Source organism: Salarias fasciatus, chromosome 3, assembly GCF_902148845.1.
Source record: "Salarias fasciatus chromosome 3, fSalaFa1.1, whole genome shotgun sequence".
NCBI lineage: Eukaryota > Metazoa > Chordata > Actinopteri > Blenniiformes > Blenniidae > Salarias > Salarias fasciatus.
In genome coordinates, this window is record NC_043747.1 from 15,488,257 (window position 1) to 15,504,224 (window position 15,968).

Below are 15,968 nucleotides of genomic sequence, written 5' to 3' on the forward strand. Positions count from 1 at the left end.
CTACGGGAAGGGGTTGTCGGGTGTGTAATTAAAAGTGGCGTCCAGGAACATGGCGAGGGTTCCCAGGGTGGTGATGATGACAAACAGCCAGAGGAAGAGGCGGTCCACCACCAGGGCGATGAACTGCCAGTCTCCCGTCATCTGCGGGGAGCACACAAAGCACTCAGGGCAGCGCTCTGACTCAGCACTGTGCCGCATGAACGCACCGACACACGGACGTGGCCGGGGCATGTTCGGAACACGCCGTGCCCGCCCGGGGAGGAGCAGACAGAACAAATTCCGCTCACCGCGTCGTCCGTGTCCTGCTTCTTCAGCTGCTCGGCCATGTATGTCACCGCGGCGATGGCGGACTTCAGGTTGGGAGGGAGGATCAGGCAGAAGCGGTCGGAGTCGGGGAGCTGCTGGATCTGCACTGGGCTCTCACACCTGAAACACACCAAGTTTGATCCACATTTTTCAACTATTTTTCAAGTTTTATGCTTGACTGGGGACTTTTTCTTAGTTTTTATTATTGTTAATGAAACACATTTAAATTAAAGTGTTCGAGATGTCGCAAAATGACACACATTTACACTCAATATGAGCAAACAGCATTAGAATATTCATCTCTCTGTGATGGATTGACAATGCAGCACATGTGGCTTATAAATCTCTGACCACACTATCATAGAGTTAATATGTTTAATGCAACAGATACCGGCTGAATCCAGTCTTCCCACAGTATTACAGCAAACAACCAAACAACTCCAAAACAGCGAGCGCGCTGACAGAGGAGAGCGCTGTTCCCAAAGACGAGCCGGTCTAATCCGGGGACCCACTCCGCGGCTCCAATGAGCCGAGATTTATGCTGCGTATGTCATGAGTCACCGGCGCAGCATTGTTCACCTCCTCCGCTGACATTATCTGCCGGGCAGAGGACGCGCGGGACAGACGCAGATGTCATAACGCGCAGAATGTGTCCTTGCCTGCCCTCTAGGCCACGATAAACCCCCCCCCCCCCCCCCCCCCCCCCCCTGCGGCTTCGCACTGAGTGACAGGCGCACGCTCCTCACACAGGGTGACATTGACACTGGGTCAACGCTGACGCCACGCCCTGACCCCTGGCCCGCGCCATTCCTGCGCGCACACAGCTGTTCCACACAGCGAGCGCAGGGAGGGAGCTGAGAAGCTCACCTCTCTGATCAACCTGCTCCATCGTTTTTAACCTAAACTTTCATTATTGGATCAGTTTGCACACATTTTTGTCTCAGAGTGCAAACACATGCAGTCTGGTATTGAGCACCATCAGCTTCCAGACGGGATTTCTGCGTCTCAGACGCTCATGTAAACACTCGCAGGGTGTTTACTACTTGTCGGAGGTTCCTCGACCTCCTGCGGCGCTTTGCTTCCCAGCACCCCATTCACCTTTCACCTGCCGCCAACTTGAGATCCAGATTCTTGGCAAGAGTATAAATGCAGATGTTTATTCATGGACTTGAGACGAATCATCTCGTTTTGTTTTTGTTTGAAGGTTGAAAACATCACTCAAACATGTGCAAGTGAGGGATGGATATATCCTCCATTTGGCCTTCATATTCACTTTAATTGCTGCTGTCACCTGCTGAAAGTGGCAATCTACTCCATGAACGGTCTCTCTTTCTAATGTAGAAATTATTGACTGAATTCTGTATCTAATTCATTCTCAAAGTAAGACATTTTTGTCAAAAGATGGTTTAAAATCAATCAGCTATGTAGTTATCGATCATTTCAGCTTGTTTTACAGCCTATTCCGAAACACACACACTCACAAACCAATAGCAAGAAATTCAAAGCAACTCGTCGAGCCACCGGGAGCAAGCTGAGGTTCAGTAGGTGGAGATGGCCGTCGAAGCATTGATCGTGAGACGAGAGAACAGGTTTTGACTCTGATCCACAGCTGACTGAACAGTAATGAGGAGTTTTCCTGGAAACCCTGCAGCTTCGGCTACAAATATGACACTGAAACAAATTTGATCCTCTTTCAGAGCAACTTCTGTCAAACTACAGTCATGAAATCAACTATAAATAACTGCAGCCTATATATGTTGAATAAAACACCAGTGTCAAGCATGCAAAATATCATTCCTACTTTTCAGAAGGACTCCAAGTCGGTGTGCACTTCAGTCAGTTATTCTGAATTTATCAGCTGTTTTAAAAAAAATCTTGAAAGCCCACAGAACATTGTGCTTAAACATTTATATTAAAGCATTATTATATCAATCATTGGGTGAAAAAAAGGAAGAAAAAACTTGATGAAAACCCATGAATGTGGAAAAGCAACAGAGCTCTGTTGTTATCAGTTTTACACGTGAATACAGGTCATGTTTAACGCGACAACTTGATTAATCCATCGCATCGCTACAGGCACAGGCGATGCATATAGCCCCTCTTGGCATGTGTGTGCATGCCAGCAGCGCACCCTTGAGCTAAATGTCACATGGCCGAATATGAAACAGTTTAATGAAGGGTTTGATCCTCCTCACGCCGCCGTGTCTGTGCCGGCACGCTATTTGAGAAGTGTGAAGGTAACCACCTCTGAAACGCACCAAGCCATTGCGCATACTTTCTTTACAATGTGATTACTAGGCCTTGAAGACTTTTGTAGATGTAGATCAGGAATGGATCTATGAAGAGGTGCAGAGCACATCTGCCGCCTTCACCGCTCTTCTCCTGCTTCCTGTGGGATTAGTCCGTGTCGAGAACGTGCAGCAAGTCGGGGACAAGTAACGGGAAGGTGTCGGAGAAGGAAGTTACAGGAAGGCGGCGCGACAACACATGGACAATGAAAAAAAAAAAAAAACTGTTGCAATGTGTGTGTGTGTGCGCAGGTGCGCGTGCCCACAGCTCAGTGCTAAGCTATGCGCTCCTCTGCGCGCTGCGTGCCGGTTACATTCCACGGCTTGTGTTCATTACCGCAGATACACGGAGCCTTTCTCGCCATGGCACACATACAGTGAGTGGACGGAAGGCGTTGAGAAGACAGTCGTGGAGAAATGCCGGCGTATTTCAGTCCGCCTCAGATTGCTGTTTTTGGATTTTTGCCGTTTTAGATGTGGGGGAGACGGCGGGGCCGCGTCTCCCCCACATCTGAAACGGCAGAATCCTCCCGTGGGCCGATCAGTCAGCGGCGGCCTTCCCTCGGACTCGTCTATTCCTCGCCCTCCCTCCCTCCTTTGAGTGGGATTACCTCCTAATGCCCAACCTAAACAGAGGCTTAGAGGCTGGCGACTGCGGACGGGGGGCGTGCGGCTTAGCCGGGGCTGAATCTGATGCCTCTGGAACGGGATGAGAGATGCCCAGCACCAGGCCTGCTGCAGGGAGGGGGGGAGCAGGGGGGGGACGGCAGAGCTGTTTATGATGCCGGGGCCGGGTGTAAAGCACAGGAGACACTGTCGCTTGTGACAGGAGTTTTAATTAAGTCTTTTTTTCCTTCATAAAAATGACCGACATGATTGGTGTTGTTTCTGTTTACCTCACCTGTGCTACTCATCAGACATACTGTGAAATATCTAATAAGCAAAAGAAATGAAGCATAAAATGAACAAATGCAACAGTTTGCACAGTTTTAAACAAGTAAAACGCTGTTCCATGTCCACATACTTTATTTCCAACATTTTTCCTTATCCATAATTGTGACAAATCTCTCTATTCTATGTCGCTTCATTCATGTAGTTCCTAAAGGTACCTAGACTGAGGAAAACATAAAACCTGGCATTTAACTCATTCAGAACAAGAGCCATCCTGACTGACGCTTCAGCTGGATCTAAATCTCTCCTCCTTATCGCTTCAGTTCATTGCAGAGCTCCTTTATGTGGCTCCGTTCAGCGTGGTATTAAACGTGGAGGGCTGCAGGGAGAGCACCTACTCTCTGAGTTTTGACAGATTCTCTCAGCCGCCGTGATGACGGCTGTAATTCTGCCAGCTCCGGCACGCCGTGTACTTTAGGATAATAGCTAATCTGGCATCGGAGGCCACATTCACACCTTGGCAGGCTCCACAAAGGAGATTCATTTCCGCACCGGCTTTTATTAACATTAATAGAAATAGCTTTTCCCAGGTGTTACATCAGGATCAGCATATCTCAGCTGAAACAGGATGAACGAGCCTCCTGATCGGTAACTCAGCTGGACGGCTTTCAGCAGCGTTGACAGGTAAGTAGATAAGGACGATAACTTTGAGGCTATTTATGTATTTTTATTCGTCATCCTTTACTCAAACTTTAATCAATATGTGAGAAGTGCTGGTCCTACCTGCCTCTCCAGGGTATGACCAGATCAGGGTTGATCTTGCGAAAGAAGTACTCCCCTCCAGGCTGTCGCCCATTGAAGCCTCGAGTCGGGGCGTCGTCAGACGACTCGTCCTCCAGCATGGGCTCCTCTGGGTTCGGCCTCATCATGCCGATGTATCTGGGCAGAATGTGAATGAAGACCTGAGAAACAGAGCGAAAGTGAGCATCACCGAAGAATTGAAGCATGACTAAATGTATGTATGAGTAAAACGATATGGTATTGTTTAATATTGACAATATCTGAAGCTGTTTTCCTCAGTGAGGGGCAGCTCTGCTTCTATTCAACTGAACTGTGTTTTACTGGAGAAACAACTGACATGTTCTCCTGACAGTAACTTGTAAGATACTCCAGAAACTTTAATATTACTCTCAAGCTACAGAACCTGTTTGTACTAGAATAACAAAAGAGAATTCTCAACAAAAAGCATCCAGGTAACATTTTTCAGCAAATCACATGCAGCTGTTTTCACCAATTCCTCATGACTGTCGTCTGTTTTGCTGAATCAGATCGTCCTGCACAAACTGAGAGGCAAACCGACTCCTCTACCATTATAATTTTCAGTACAATGCAAGTAACGTACAACTGAATCACATGCAATTCATTAAAACCTTACATTTGGTTGAAAATAACAAACGTGAGTAAAGTTGTAAATGAGGCATTTTCTTTTGGTGTTATGTGGGAGTGAAATAAGCCAAAAAAGCTTCTTTTTTAAAGTATATTTTATGTTTTCCAAGTAAATTAAGTTATACAAGAAATGAAACAGAATCCCAGTAGTTTTTGCTCCTTGTGGAAAGGTGTCTAGAGAATTCAAAATGCAGCTTGAATCGTGTAAGTATTCAAAATTTTGTAAATTTGAAGTTTTGCTTTAAATCAGATTATAAATACAATCTTTTCAAACTGGGAATAATCACTTTAATCTTTCAACATTACACTGAATCTGGTGGCTGCAGGTCAGGAGTCAGAAACCAAGAAAGTACAGGAAATCAAGCAAAAAAAAAAAAAAAAAAAAAAAGTCCACAAACTGGGAAAGGCTGAAAACCAAAACGTAAACGAGAAACGCGATTTGGCTGCACTTGGAGAAATAAGAGCACTGCTGTTCATTCTTAAACATAAAAATGGCAACATCAACACTAATTAAATCACTGAGACCAAAATACTTGACAACATGATCACATACTGCATGTTTAACTGATATCTTGCAGCGTTATTATGAGATTGCAGCGATTTTCACTGGGGACGTGTATCAGACGGATGCTGGGTACCTTTCGGACCCAGGTGGGCATGATGTGCGTGCTGGGCGTTCGGTGGTGCAGGTTGAGGACGACGACGCTCAGGATGACGGAGAAGGTGACCAGGATCATGGTGAACATGACGTAGTTGACGATCATGGGGATGCCGAGCGACGTCTCGGGGACCTTGTCGGCCAGCAGCAGCATGAAGACGGTCAGAGCGATGAGGACGGAGATGGAGAGCGTCATCTTCTCCCCTGCGCACAGATGGGCCGTTTAAGAGGATCAATTACAGCGGCGAGGTGGAGAATATCACTCTGTCGGCTTTGTTTTGTCGCGCTGACAAGGCTGAACTTCGAGACGTGCGCATTAACTTTATAAATGTTTCACCGGCGTTGTTAAGAACGTTCCTGCTCCCAATAAATCACCGCCATCAATCCCATTCCGTTTCCACTGAATTTAGACTTTTCTGCAATGTCAGTGAAACATCTGTCTGAGGAGTGACCGCACAAGGCCGACGGCTGACAAACTGCCTCCCTTCCCATGGTCACTTGCTTCCAATACACTGAACATCAATATTTATTGATACTCTGAAGGCTGCCGGGACATGTGAGGGGGATTTCATCAGACACATGCTTGAGGCCGTGAAACCAGACGACGCTTTCCTTCTCGCTTTTGCTGGTGGAAGCGTCACGACAAGACTTGTCAAACGCGCCGACCTGCTCCGGGAGGCAGGTAGAAGACGAATATGGCCAGGACGCTGGTGAGGACGCAGGGCACGATGATGTTGATCACGTAGAAGAGGGGCTTCCTCTCGATGATGAGGTAGAAAGTGATGTCCTCGTACAGGTCCTCCTTCACGTTCTTCCTGGTGGGTTTGTGGCAGATGGCCCATTCGCCGTTCTCTGTGGAGGGAAGGAAAAATGAGTTGTGACACCGAGAGGTTTGTTTTCATTCTGTTGAGTCTCACACACACACACACACACACACACACACACACACACACACACACACACACACACACACACACACACACACACACACACACACACACGCGCACACACACACTCTTTTGTTATATTAAGAAGTGGGCTGCCTCAAGAGGATGATGCAGTTTAGGTGTATTTAGGTTGACGATTGCGTATTTACTCGTGTGAATGAGAATAACAATATCTTCATTTGTTACAAAGGAATTGTGTTTTGCATCCTGTCAACCCTTTCAGTTAAACAACCTGATATAGTCAGGACTGTATCTCACCCATCGGCTCTTAAGTGAAGAAAATATACAAGAAACTAATCAATTGCTTGACTTGATTCATTCTGTGGGTGAGTGAACGATTGCTGTGCAAGTGAACACGTGGATGCGCCCTTAATTTTGGGCCCAACTAAAAATCCTACTGTTGCCCGATGCTGCAGATCTTCAGGAAACTCAGATGAAAAACCAAACTAAACATCATTTCTACTCTGGATGTTTCTCATTAAATGCACCTTAATAAAATCAAGAAAACACTGCAGATGTCTGCAACCTTCAGGACCAAAAACACTGCTTTAACAAACTGTCCTACAAATAAACTTGATTGAAGTAACACACATTTAACCTCCAAAATAAAAGTAACACAGCTTCATTAGTTCACTGTGTTTTTCAAAACTGTAGTTAATGTTCCGTTGATAAAATATAAACGCATTCTTTTCTGAACTTCTGAAATATTATCATATTGAGCAGTTTTAGATATTAAACTTAATTTTAATTTGACCATTCATGTTATTTTGACTACAGTGGGACTGACTGCAGGCTATTAAAAAAAAAGTTCACTTCAGACACTAACCAGTGAAGGCATTCTCATCTATCACAATCTCACGGATCTCTTGGCCGTTGTCGTCCAGATAGTACTGCAGGTCGACTTCGGAGGCATCGTAGGTGTACGAACGGAAAACCATGCTGCAGTTTTGCCAGTCAAACGGGAAATAGGCCACCTGAATCATTAGACGGGAGTAAAATAATTACAATGCACATTAAAAGTAAACCCAAAAGGACATCTAAACAGCTTGTAGGCCGTACCTCAATAGAGCAGCTGCTGCGGTAGATGGCTGGAGGGAGCCAGTTGACCGTCCCATCGCTGAAGACCAAGACGTTGACGTAGAGAGCCACGTCGAACTGGCCGTCGTTACTGTGGAGAAGAAAACCGCAATCTGAGACTCACTTTATTCACGTTACAGTGTTGATAGAGACTGAAACTTCCAAAGCATCAGCCCAAACGCAGTCGTCTCACAGCCTTTAAATTCGACGAAACACTCACTTGTTTATGAGGTAGATGTCGGGACGCCACACCTTGCTGGAGGGGATCCTCAAAACGTCGATGTTGTCGTACTCGGCGGGGTTCCACGTCAGCCGGTAGTCCGTCCAGGCCTGCGAGGGACGGAGGAGCAGGGACGTGAGCGGCAGATGAAACGGAGGAGGGGGGATGTCGCTGTCGTTCCCGCGCTTGTTTCTGCCTCCTTTGACAAGTCTTTTAAATCCCACTGATGCACACACACACACACACACACACACACACACACACACAAACAGTCCCACCGTCCTGAATTCTAATCAGCGAGGAGCGAGAGGACGAGGGGAGACGCTCCAGATGAAGCGAGAAATAATTTTCATTTATAGAAAGTGACAAGTCCATTTGAAGGCAGAGCCGGCGAGAGGAGCCGGAGCGAGGCCCGCAGATGAAGATGAATGTTTTCAGGTTCGTACCAGATTCATGAACACGTTGGTCGTCATCTCGCCGTTCTTCTCGTTCTGTGGCAGGATGGAGAAAGAGAGAGAGAGAGAGAGAGATGGAGGGACATGCTTTAGTGGCTCCACAATTTGTTTAGAATTTCGAGTTTCTTTCATAGCTGATTGTGCCTGTATGGAACGGTGAAGGATGCTTCTGAGGGTGTATTTAGCAACGGGAACACATTTCCCCAGCGTGCTGCGTCGTTCCATGTTTTGCATGTATGAGTGTGTGTGTATTTACCAGGCTGACAAGCTGAGAGAGAGTCATTCCCACCCGCACCATCACCTTCTCCTCCCAGGAGCGGGCCGGCCGAACTTTCAGGTTGTAGCCCTGAAAGATCTTGTTGTGAAGCCTACGTTCAGTTTCTGAGGCTTCTGGATGAAAACGAGGGGAATAAAACAATTAAAAATAAGCACGAAATGGTAACACACACAAAAAAAAAGCTGAATGAAGGATATAAAGAAGGAAATGATTAAAAAAGTGACAGACAATCCAAATGTGACACAAAATGACAATTAAAAAAAAGTATTTTCTCGACAGAGTAAAAGTGACATTTAAATTAAATAGCTGCCACGAAGCACGAAGGGACTCGAAACCAACTGAAAGTGACACAAAATCACCAGTGAAATTCAACCCAAACTGCTGAACAAGAGACTAATGAGCAGAATGAACGTTCACACAAGGAGACACAAAAACCTTCCACCAAGAGACAAAACGCCACGACAAGATGCTTTATGAACAAAAGATAAAACAATTACAGCCACACAGACCAACAGTTTATGTCCAAACCACTCGAAGGAGGAGAAATCCTTTAAAAAAACGTCAGACTGTGAACAAAAGCAACATTTTGAGTAAAAATGCGACTGAAGTCTCACAAAAAAGAGAGAACAATAAACAAGACATTTTGAAGCATAAAGAAATTGATAAAGCCAGAAAACAACTTCTTTAGTGCTAAGGTCGCCATTATTTGTTTTAAAGGTTTGCAAGTAAACACTGTCAAGTTGAAAAATCAGATTAAAAATAAATGATATATTTATAATGTAGGTGCAGAATTGTTACAGGTGTGGTGGTTCTGGGAAGTATTTATAGAATTACCACAGCTTTCACTTTGAACCGTTGATAATGAAGAGCTACCGTATATTTTTACATCCCCAGAAATTAAAATAATTCAGTATAATGGCAGATATATGTACCAGAAGGGAGTTTATAGCCCCATCAGTCTTCATAGCAATTATTATTTACCTCTTTTAAAAGGATGCATTGAAAAAACCACAGCCATAAAAGGAGACGTAAAAGAGTAGTTCCATGTGGACCTGTGGCTTCAGCGTGTTTGTGGTGTGAGAATCGGTGAGTCAGTTTGCCGTTCGGCTCATACCGGGATGACCTACGCTAAAAATACCATCTCTTCTGTGCTCGGGGCGGACTCCTGTTGTGTTGTGTGATTCATACTCTTCAGCCATTTGTCACACATGAGGGGAAGAAACCGTCACGTCTTGGTGAGCCGGTGCGCCTGATCACTCGGCAGCACGAATGGGAGTTCGTTAATTCTCTCGAGGAAAAAGAGGGAAGCTGCAGGATTAAACTGGGAGAGTCTGTGATGAAAACGAATGAGAGTCCCTAACGCTAAAATAACACGTGGGACGGGCCGAGAAGGACGGGCGGGGCGCGTGGAGGTAGCCGCCGCGCGCTACGATGACTGAGCGAAAGGTGACTGAGCGAATGTAATTGATACGCAACAAGGGAATGGGATCAAAGAGATTTCTGGGATGCCAGCTTCATCGGGGGCAAAAATAGATCCTGATTAACGAACAATCATGTGTTAATATGGTTCATTATTTTTCCCAGAACATATAATGAGAAGTCTATTCTTGTCAAGGAAAAAAAAAAAAACCTCACGAACATTCGACGAACATAAAAACAGAGTAAACACAAATCAAGGCCCGTGTGGGAACTTCCTGCTCCCTTTGTGGGGTCAAGAGGATCAAAGTCAAAGCCCTGCAGTCCAGCCCAGATAAGGAGTAGTCGTTGCCGATCGATTGCAATTATGATTTTTAACTCTCACCAGTCCCTTCGCCCAATAAATAAATAAAGAAATGGAGGAGCGGGGAGGAAATGGAATCAATAGCAATTTAAAGTAAGTGACAGTTTAATGGGAGATACTTGTGTGTTATCTGATTCCAGTGCAGCCGTCCCGCTCACTCAAAAAAACGCCTTGATTTCTGGAACGGGGAGCGTTATGGAGGAATGGCAGCACTGCTGGTCCAACGAGGCCACGGCAACAGACTTCATTCAGATTCAGGGTCAAACCTCAAAGATATTTCCAGTAACATGTTTATGTTTGCCTGTTGTTGTTTTTTCTTCTACTCTCATTCTGCTTCTTGTCCAGTTAAAAAATCCTCCACTACCCGGCTGTGTGAGGTTGTTGGAGAAGCATCTTTAAGAACAATGATCTCATGAACAGAAAGATGGTTTCATTATTAGCTGAAATAGGTGGATTGATGAACTTGAATTTCCATTAAATCAGCCAAATTTCAGTCAATACCGAAAGCTGTAAAAACATTAGATAAAGGTTTACAGCTTTTAAATGAATAAATCTTCTTAAGGAAGCCAGATCACATATATAACCTGCCGTTTGGATGCAGTTATCGTTGATCTCTTGAGCGTGCCGGCCCTTATAGTTAAACCTTTTAGATAAAAGTCTTCTTCTGGTATGACTCTATCAGTTCAAATTTTTTATTCAACATTTATTTCTGCACATAATTAGAAAAGGCAGCAGTAACTTTACATTTGCGACCTTGGTTCTGGTACAGATCCCATGAATATCTCGCATATAAAGGCGTACCAAAGAGATTCTGCAGGAGTCTAGGTTCGGTCATCACCTCACAAACAGTCCAAACATCTAAACGATCTGCTCCAGACGTAAAAATATCATCAACGTAAATCATAAGCTCATCTAAGTCGGGAGAAGACATCCCATCGGTATTCCTAGCAATGTTCTTACCTGTGACGGCAGAGCAAAGGCAGCAGACACTGAAAAGAACCCAGTAAATCCTCATGTAGAAGTTTAGAGTCATCTTCGTTTGCTTGCTCATAGCCGGCATGACATCTTCTTACAGTCCCCCCTCGCCAGTCAGCGGCTCCTCCAGTCCAGAAGCTTTCACCTGGGACCCAGATGAGCGGGCGTCTCCTGAAGATCGGGCTGGTCCTCCCTCCTCTGGCGCAGGCCAGCAGACGTTACACCTCCAGCTGGGCTGGAGCTACTTGGCACCTGGTGCGGCACAAACTGTCCCCCTCCTGCCCCGTCCACCCTTTGTGGCCGTGGCTCCATGGGTGAAACCACGGCCTGATTGGGTGCGCGTGCTGGGAGTGACGAGAGGGCGGAATGTGTTTGTACTGGGAAGCCTGCGGGGCAGGCACCTGTTGGTGCTCACCAATGTGAGGTTAACGCTGTGGGCAGGGCGGGTGGGAGGAAGAGGAAGTGAAGGGGGGGGGGGGGGGTGGAGTGAAAGGAATGGCAATGCACTATGGGGTTATGACAATGGAGATATTTTTGGGGGTGGAGTACAAGTGGGCCGGTTGAGCATAAAGTTGACTGTTTCTCAGAAGGCCTTCTTCCTGTCAGGGATCCCTGCCCGTATTCTTGTTTACAAGTTAAATCAAATCTCATTTTAAGCCCTCAGACACTCAACTCTGCAAGATAAGGTTTGAATTACTTTTAAAATTGAACATCAAATGATCTGATTACATAAGAATTTCACATATCAGTTTCAGTTGAGTTGATTCAAATTCCTGACACACAGTTCATCAGTGTATGAAAATAACTTGTCTCCAGCTGTAGGTGAATCTTGGATTTGCAGCTGAAATATATTCAGTGGACTTCCAGATCATGCTTAATTTATCAATCTTTGTCTCTGGTCCCGTCTCCGCCTGGCATTAAAATGCATCTCGGGTGATTCGAGCAGGTGTGGCTAGGCCAGACGCAGAACTGTTTCCACTTTTTCATACCATGCGTACCAGACTGGCCGCATTATATCGGAAACCAGTAACCCATTAAGAGACTGGTGAGCAATTAATGCACCCACCCTGCCCCCATTAACTCAGAAACAGAAATAAAATAAAATAAACAAATAACTCTAATATTTCTGCTGCTGATATGAAGATAGGAAACTTTTGATGCCCAGAGCACAAAGCACTGATTCCAGCAGCAGCCTTGTGCTGTGGAGGGACAACAACTCAATCTGTAACTTTCTCTTTAAATTCCACAAACTAAACTGGGAAAAATGATTAACTAACAGAACTGAAGCACAGTAAAACTAAGCAAAGAGATGCAAAAAGTAGTAACATGGCTAGAGATGTCCCACCTCACTCTAAATCTAGATAAAACAGTTTCAATGTTTTTTTTTCGAATAAAAGAAAACTATTAAAAAATTGCGAAATCAAAGTAAATGGACAAAATATAAAAAATGTAGATAAAAAAAACTACTTAGGTCTAACAATTGATTCAAACCTCAGTTTTAAAACTCATATTTAAAAAAAACCTGGAAATAAACTGAAATTTAATCTAATGAACTACAAACATATTAGAAACTCCTTGACAACAGAGGCCTCGTACACCTATCTCCCACATCTTTTATATTGCATGTCCGGCTGCTCTCAAGCTTGCAAAACATCACTGAAACCACTAGAATCATTGTGCAAAAGGGCTCTAAAAATTCATGATAAAAAGCCCAGCCTATACCATCACTGTAACATTCTTAATAAAGACATTTTTTTCTTAGCTTTGACAATCTGATCAAATTTAACCAAATTTCATCATTATTTAAATAATTCATAACTTGACTGCTCGCCCACTGAGAAAGTTTATTACCTTGAGTGCAGAAAAAAAAAATCTCTGGGTCCACACGGTCAACAGTCAGAGGAGAGTGCATCATTCCAAGGTGCAGAACTACTTTTGGTCAGCAGTCGTTTTCTTACAAAGCGTTGAGCCTTTGGAACACTCTCCCCAGCGAGATCATGGCGTGTACAGACTGTAGCTTGTTTAGACGTCTTACTAGAACATGGTTATTGTCTCAGCAGACTTGTACACACTGAATGACTGAGGCACTTGACTGTGACCATCGTGGATAAGTGAAATTGTTTTTTTTTTTAAATGATTGATTGTTGATCTGTTGACCTGTGTAAATTTTAATAGTTTGTATTTTATTGACATCAACCTGTCCAGGGACTACAGGTGGAAATTAGCATTTTTGCTATAACCTGGCACATGCATATTTTCCTTTTGTGGATTGATGTTTTACTGTGCATTGTCCCTGATCAAATAAATGAATAAACTAAACTAAACAGCTTTAAGGCAAGTTAATTTAAATGCCATGATTACAATGTCAAGAGCTTTAAAGGTGCTGTAGGCAGGATTCCGCATCTCCGCCATCTTGCTTAGGGTTACCTAAGCAAGATGGCGATTTGACACATCTAAGATGTCGATTTGAAAGCCAGCACAGCCAATCCTGTCCTGTTTTCTCTGACATCACGCCCTTACGCAAGTTAAGCCCCTCCCACAAGAATGTGTGACGAACGCCCCTCGACCAATCACGGTTAGAGCCTCAGGGCTCTTCTGATTGGTCAAAGATACCTGGAGCTGTTGAGATTCCTTTTCAGCTCAGAACAGAGACAGATGGAAATGCTGCGCCCTCGCGGTAGTGCAATTATGCTACACTCCTAAAGGATTATCAATGGATACTCTAACATTTAATCCAAAGAAAACACAGAAAAATTAGCATTGACTAGCAAAATCCTGCCTACAGCACCTTTAAGGCGCATAGAAATGCTGGATAATCAAACAATTTCAACAGCAATTCTTTCAGGCCAGATGAAATATGCTGATGACAACATATTTGGTTTGAAATCTTCCAGCAGAATTACTTACGAGCTGTAAAATTGAGTGCAAAACAATTTTGATGAGGCAAAATCATTCAATAAGACATAGGAGCTGAATTATGAAGGTCCTGTGAATACTTGCAAAAGCAGAAGGTACTTTTAGTTTGAATGCATTTTGCAGGTGAATAACAAAGTAAATGAGATGATCCAATGAGTGTTGCATGAAAAACAATTTACTGGAATCTATTGTTCAGTGTTTGCTTATATTTACCTCGGAGTGATTGGATACAGTGCTGAGCAAAAAAAAGTGTGATGCTCTGAATTTGGATGGAGGTGGTGGAAGGTGTTACCAAAAATGTCAGGTTACAGAAAATTAATCCCAATTTTCGCAAAGTCAAATCAACACAGAAATTCTTTTATTCAAAAAAAAAAAAAATGCTGCAAAACCGTTTTTTGAAAGTTCCTCAAAACAGACACATTGATAAACACCGCAAATCTTTTCAAGCATTTCCACTTGCACAATAACCATAAAGTCCTCACAGGATTCTGCAGGATCTGCAGCTCATGTCTGATATTCTGTATTCGTGAAGGATAAAATGATGGTGTTTACAATGAGCATGGGCCTCACGTAAAAAAAACTGAACTGAATGTGCTGAACACCGCTTATTAAACTGCTCATTTCACTGCTATTGAATATTTTTTTTCTAAAAATGCAAAGATTACATACAGCTTTCAGCCATATTTAGGGATGGGATGCTATGCGGACATTGCTTTTGGGAGATCAGAGAGCTAATGGTGAGTGAAATAAAAAAGAAAGGCAAGGCAATTATTTGGAAAGCAGTTAGGGCAGGAAAGATATAAGTCACCGTGGCGAGACTGGCGTAATGCGACTTTATGTGTCGCCGAGCCTTTAAAGCTAAAGTAAGTGGCAGAATTTAAACAAGAGGCGTGGAATGAAAACCTGCAAGATGAAGTGTAAAATTACCAAACCGCTTGGCAGGAGCAGTGCAGCGGTGTCAGTGGTGATGGAGAGGCCTCGGAGGATTTCATCAGAGAAAGAGCTTTCCGGCCCTCCTGACGCCGGGTTTGAGGTGAGCTGGAGGCAAGAAAAGATGTTGAAGAAAAGCGTAGAAATGGAGATGGATGCTGTTGCCATAGAAATGCGGTGGGGAGATCTGAGACGTGAAGACTGCGAGCGTAATGATCGATGAAGTGAAGGTCTCGGAGTGAACTTCGGACTGTGCGGCGTCTTGAATCCCTCATGTTGCCTCTTATGAAGTTGATGTCTACATTTCAAGGGTCAGGAAGTTTCCTTCATCTGTTACGCGAGATAAGAACGAGCCCGCTCTGCCTCCATCGCTCTGTTTTTCTCCTCTCTCCCACATGCTGGTCTTTCAGGTAGTTTCCAGGTATGAAAGCACGAGTACGTCGTGAACGAAATCATGTCTCCTACATGCTTGAATTCAGAGCAACACCTCGGGCTGTGTTTGGAGCTGTACTGCAGTTTCATGCCTGGTTAAGGTGTCTGCTGAGCTGAAACGGTAATGAGTCCCATCCAACATGGAGTAAGCTCTAAAACCAGCTGTGAATGTTCAATTAACCATTGAGAAGATTTTCTCTTGATGGAGTGACTGAAGAGAAACTGATCAATGAGAGGATTCTCACCTCAGTGTCTCTGAATCACACAGATGGAAACAAAGAAAATGATCAATCAATTTTTTTTTGTGCTTCAACAGCGAAGTGTGACGACGTAGACAATGGCTCCTGCAATGCACAAATGTGTGTCTACG

At 44.2% G+C, this 15,968-nt stretch overlaps 1 protein-coding gene across 1 annotated transcript; it reads right to left on the minus strand.

The window, feature by feature from the left end:
- Nucleotides 1-11,404, minus strand: chrnb1l (cholinergic receptor, nicotinic, beta 1 (muscle) like). Its single transcript, XM_030086236.1, has 11 exons — nt 11,306-11,404; nt 8,545-8,678; nt 8,280-8,324; nt 7,834-7,943; nt 7,596-7,704; nt 7,363-7,510; nt 6,256-6,441; nt 5,570-5,793; nt 4,269-4,447; nt 288-426; nt 1-141 (listed from the first exon to the last, which is right to left on the minus strand). Exons 1-11 carry the CDS (start codon nt 11,394-11,396, stop codon nt 1-3), a joined length of 1,506 nt encoding a protein of 501 aa, XP_029942096.1. The 5' UTR covers nt 11,397-11,404.
- Nucleotides 11,405-15,968: the final 4,564 nt, after the last annotated feature.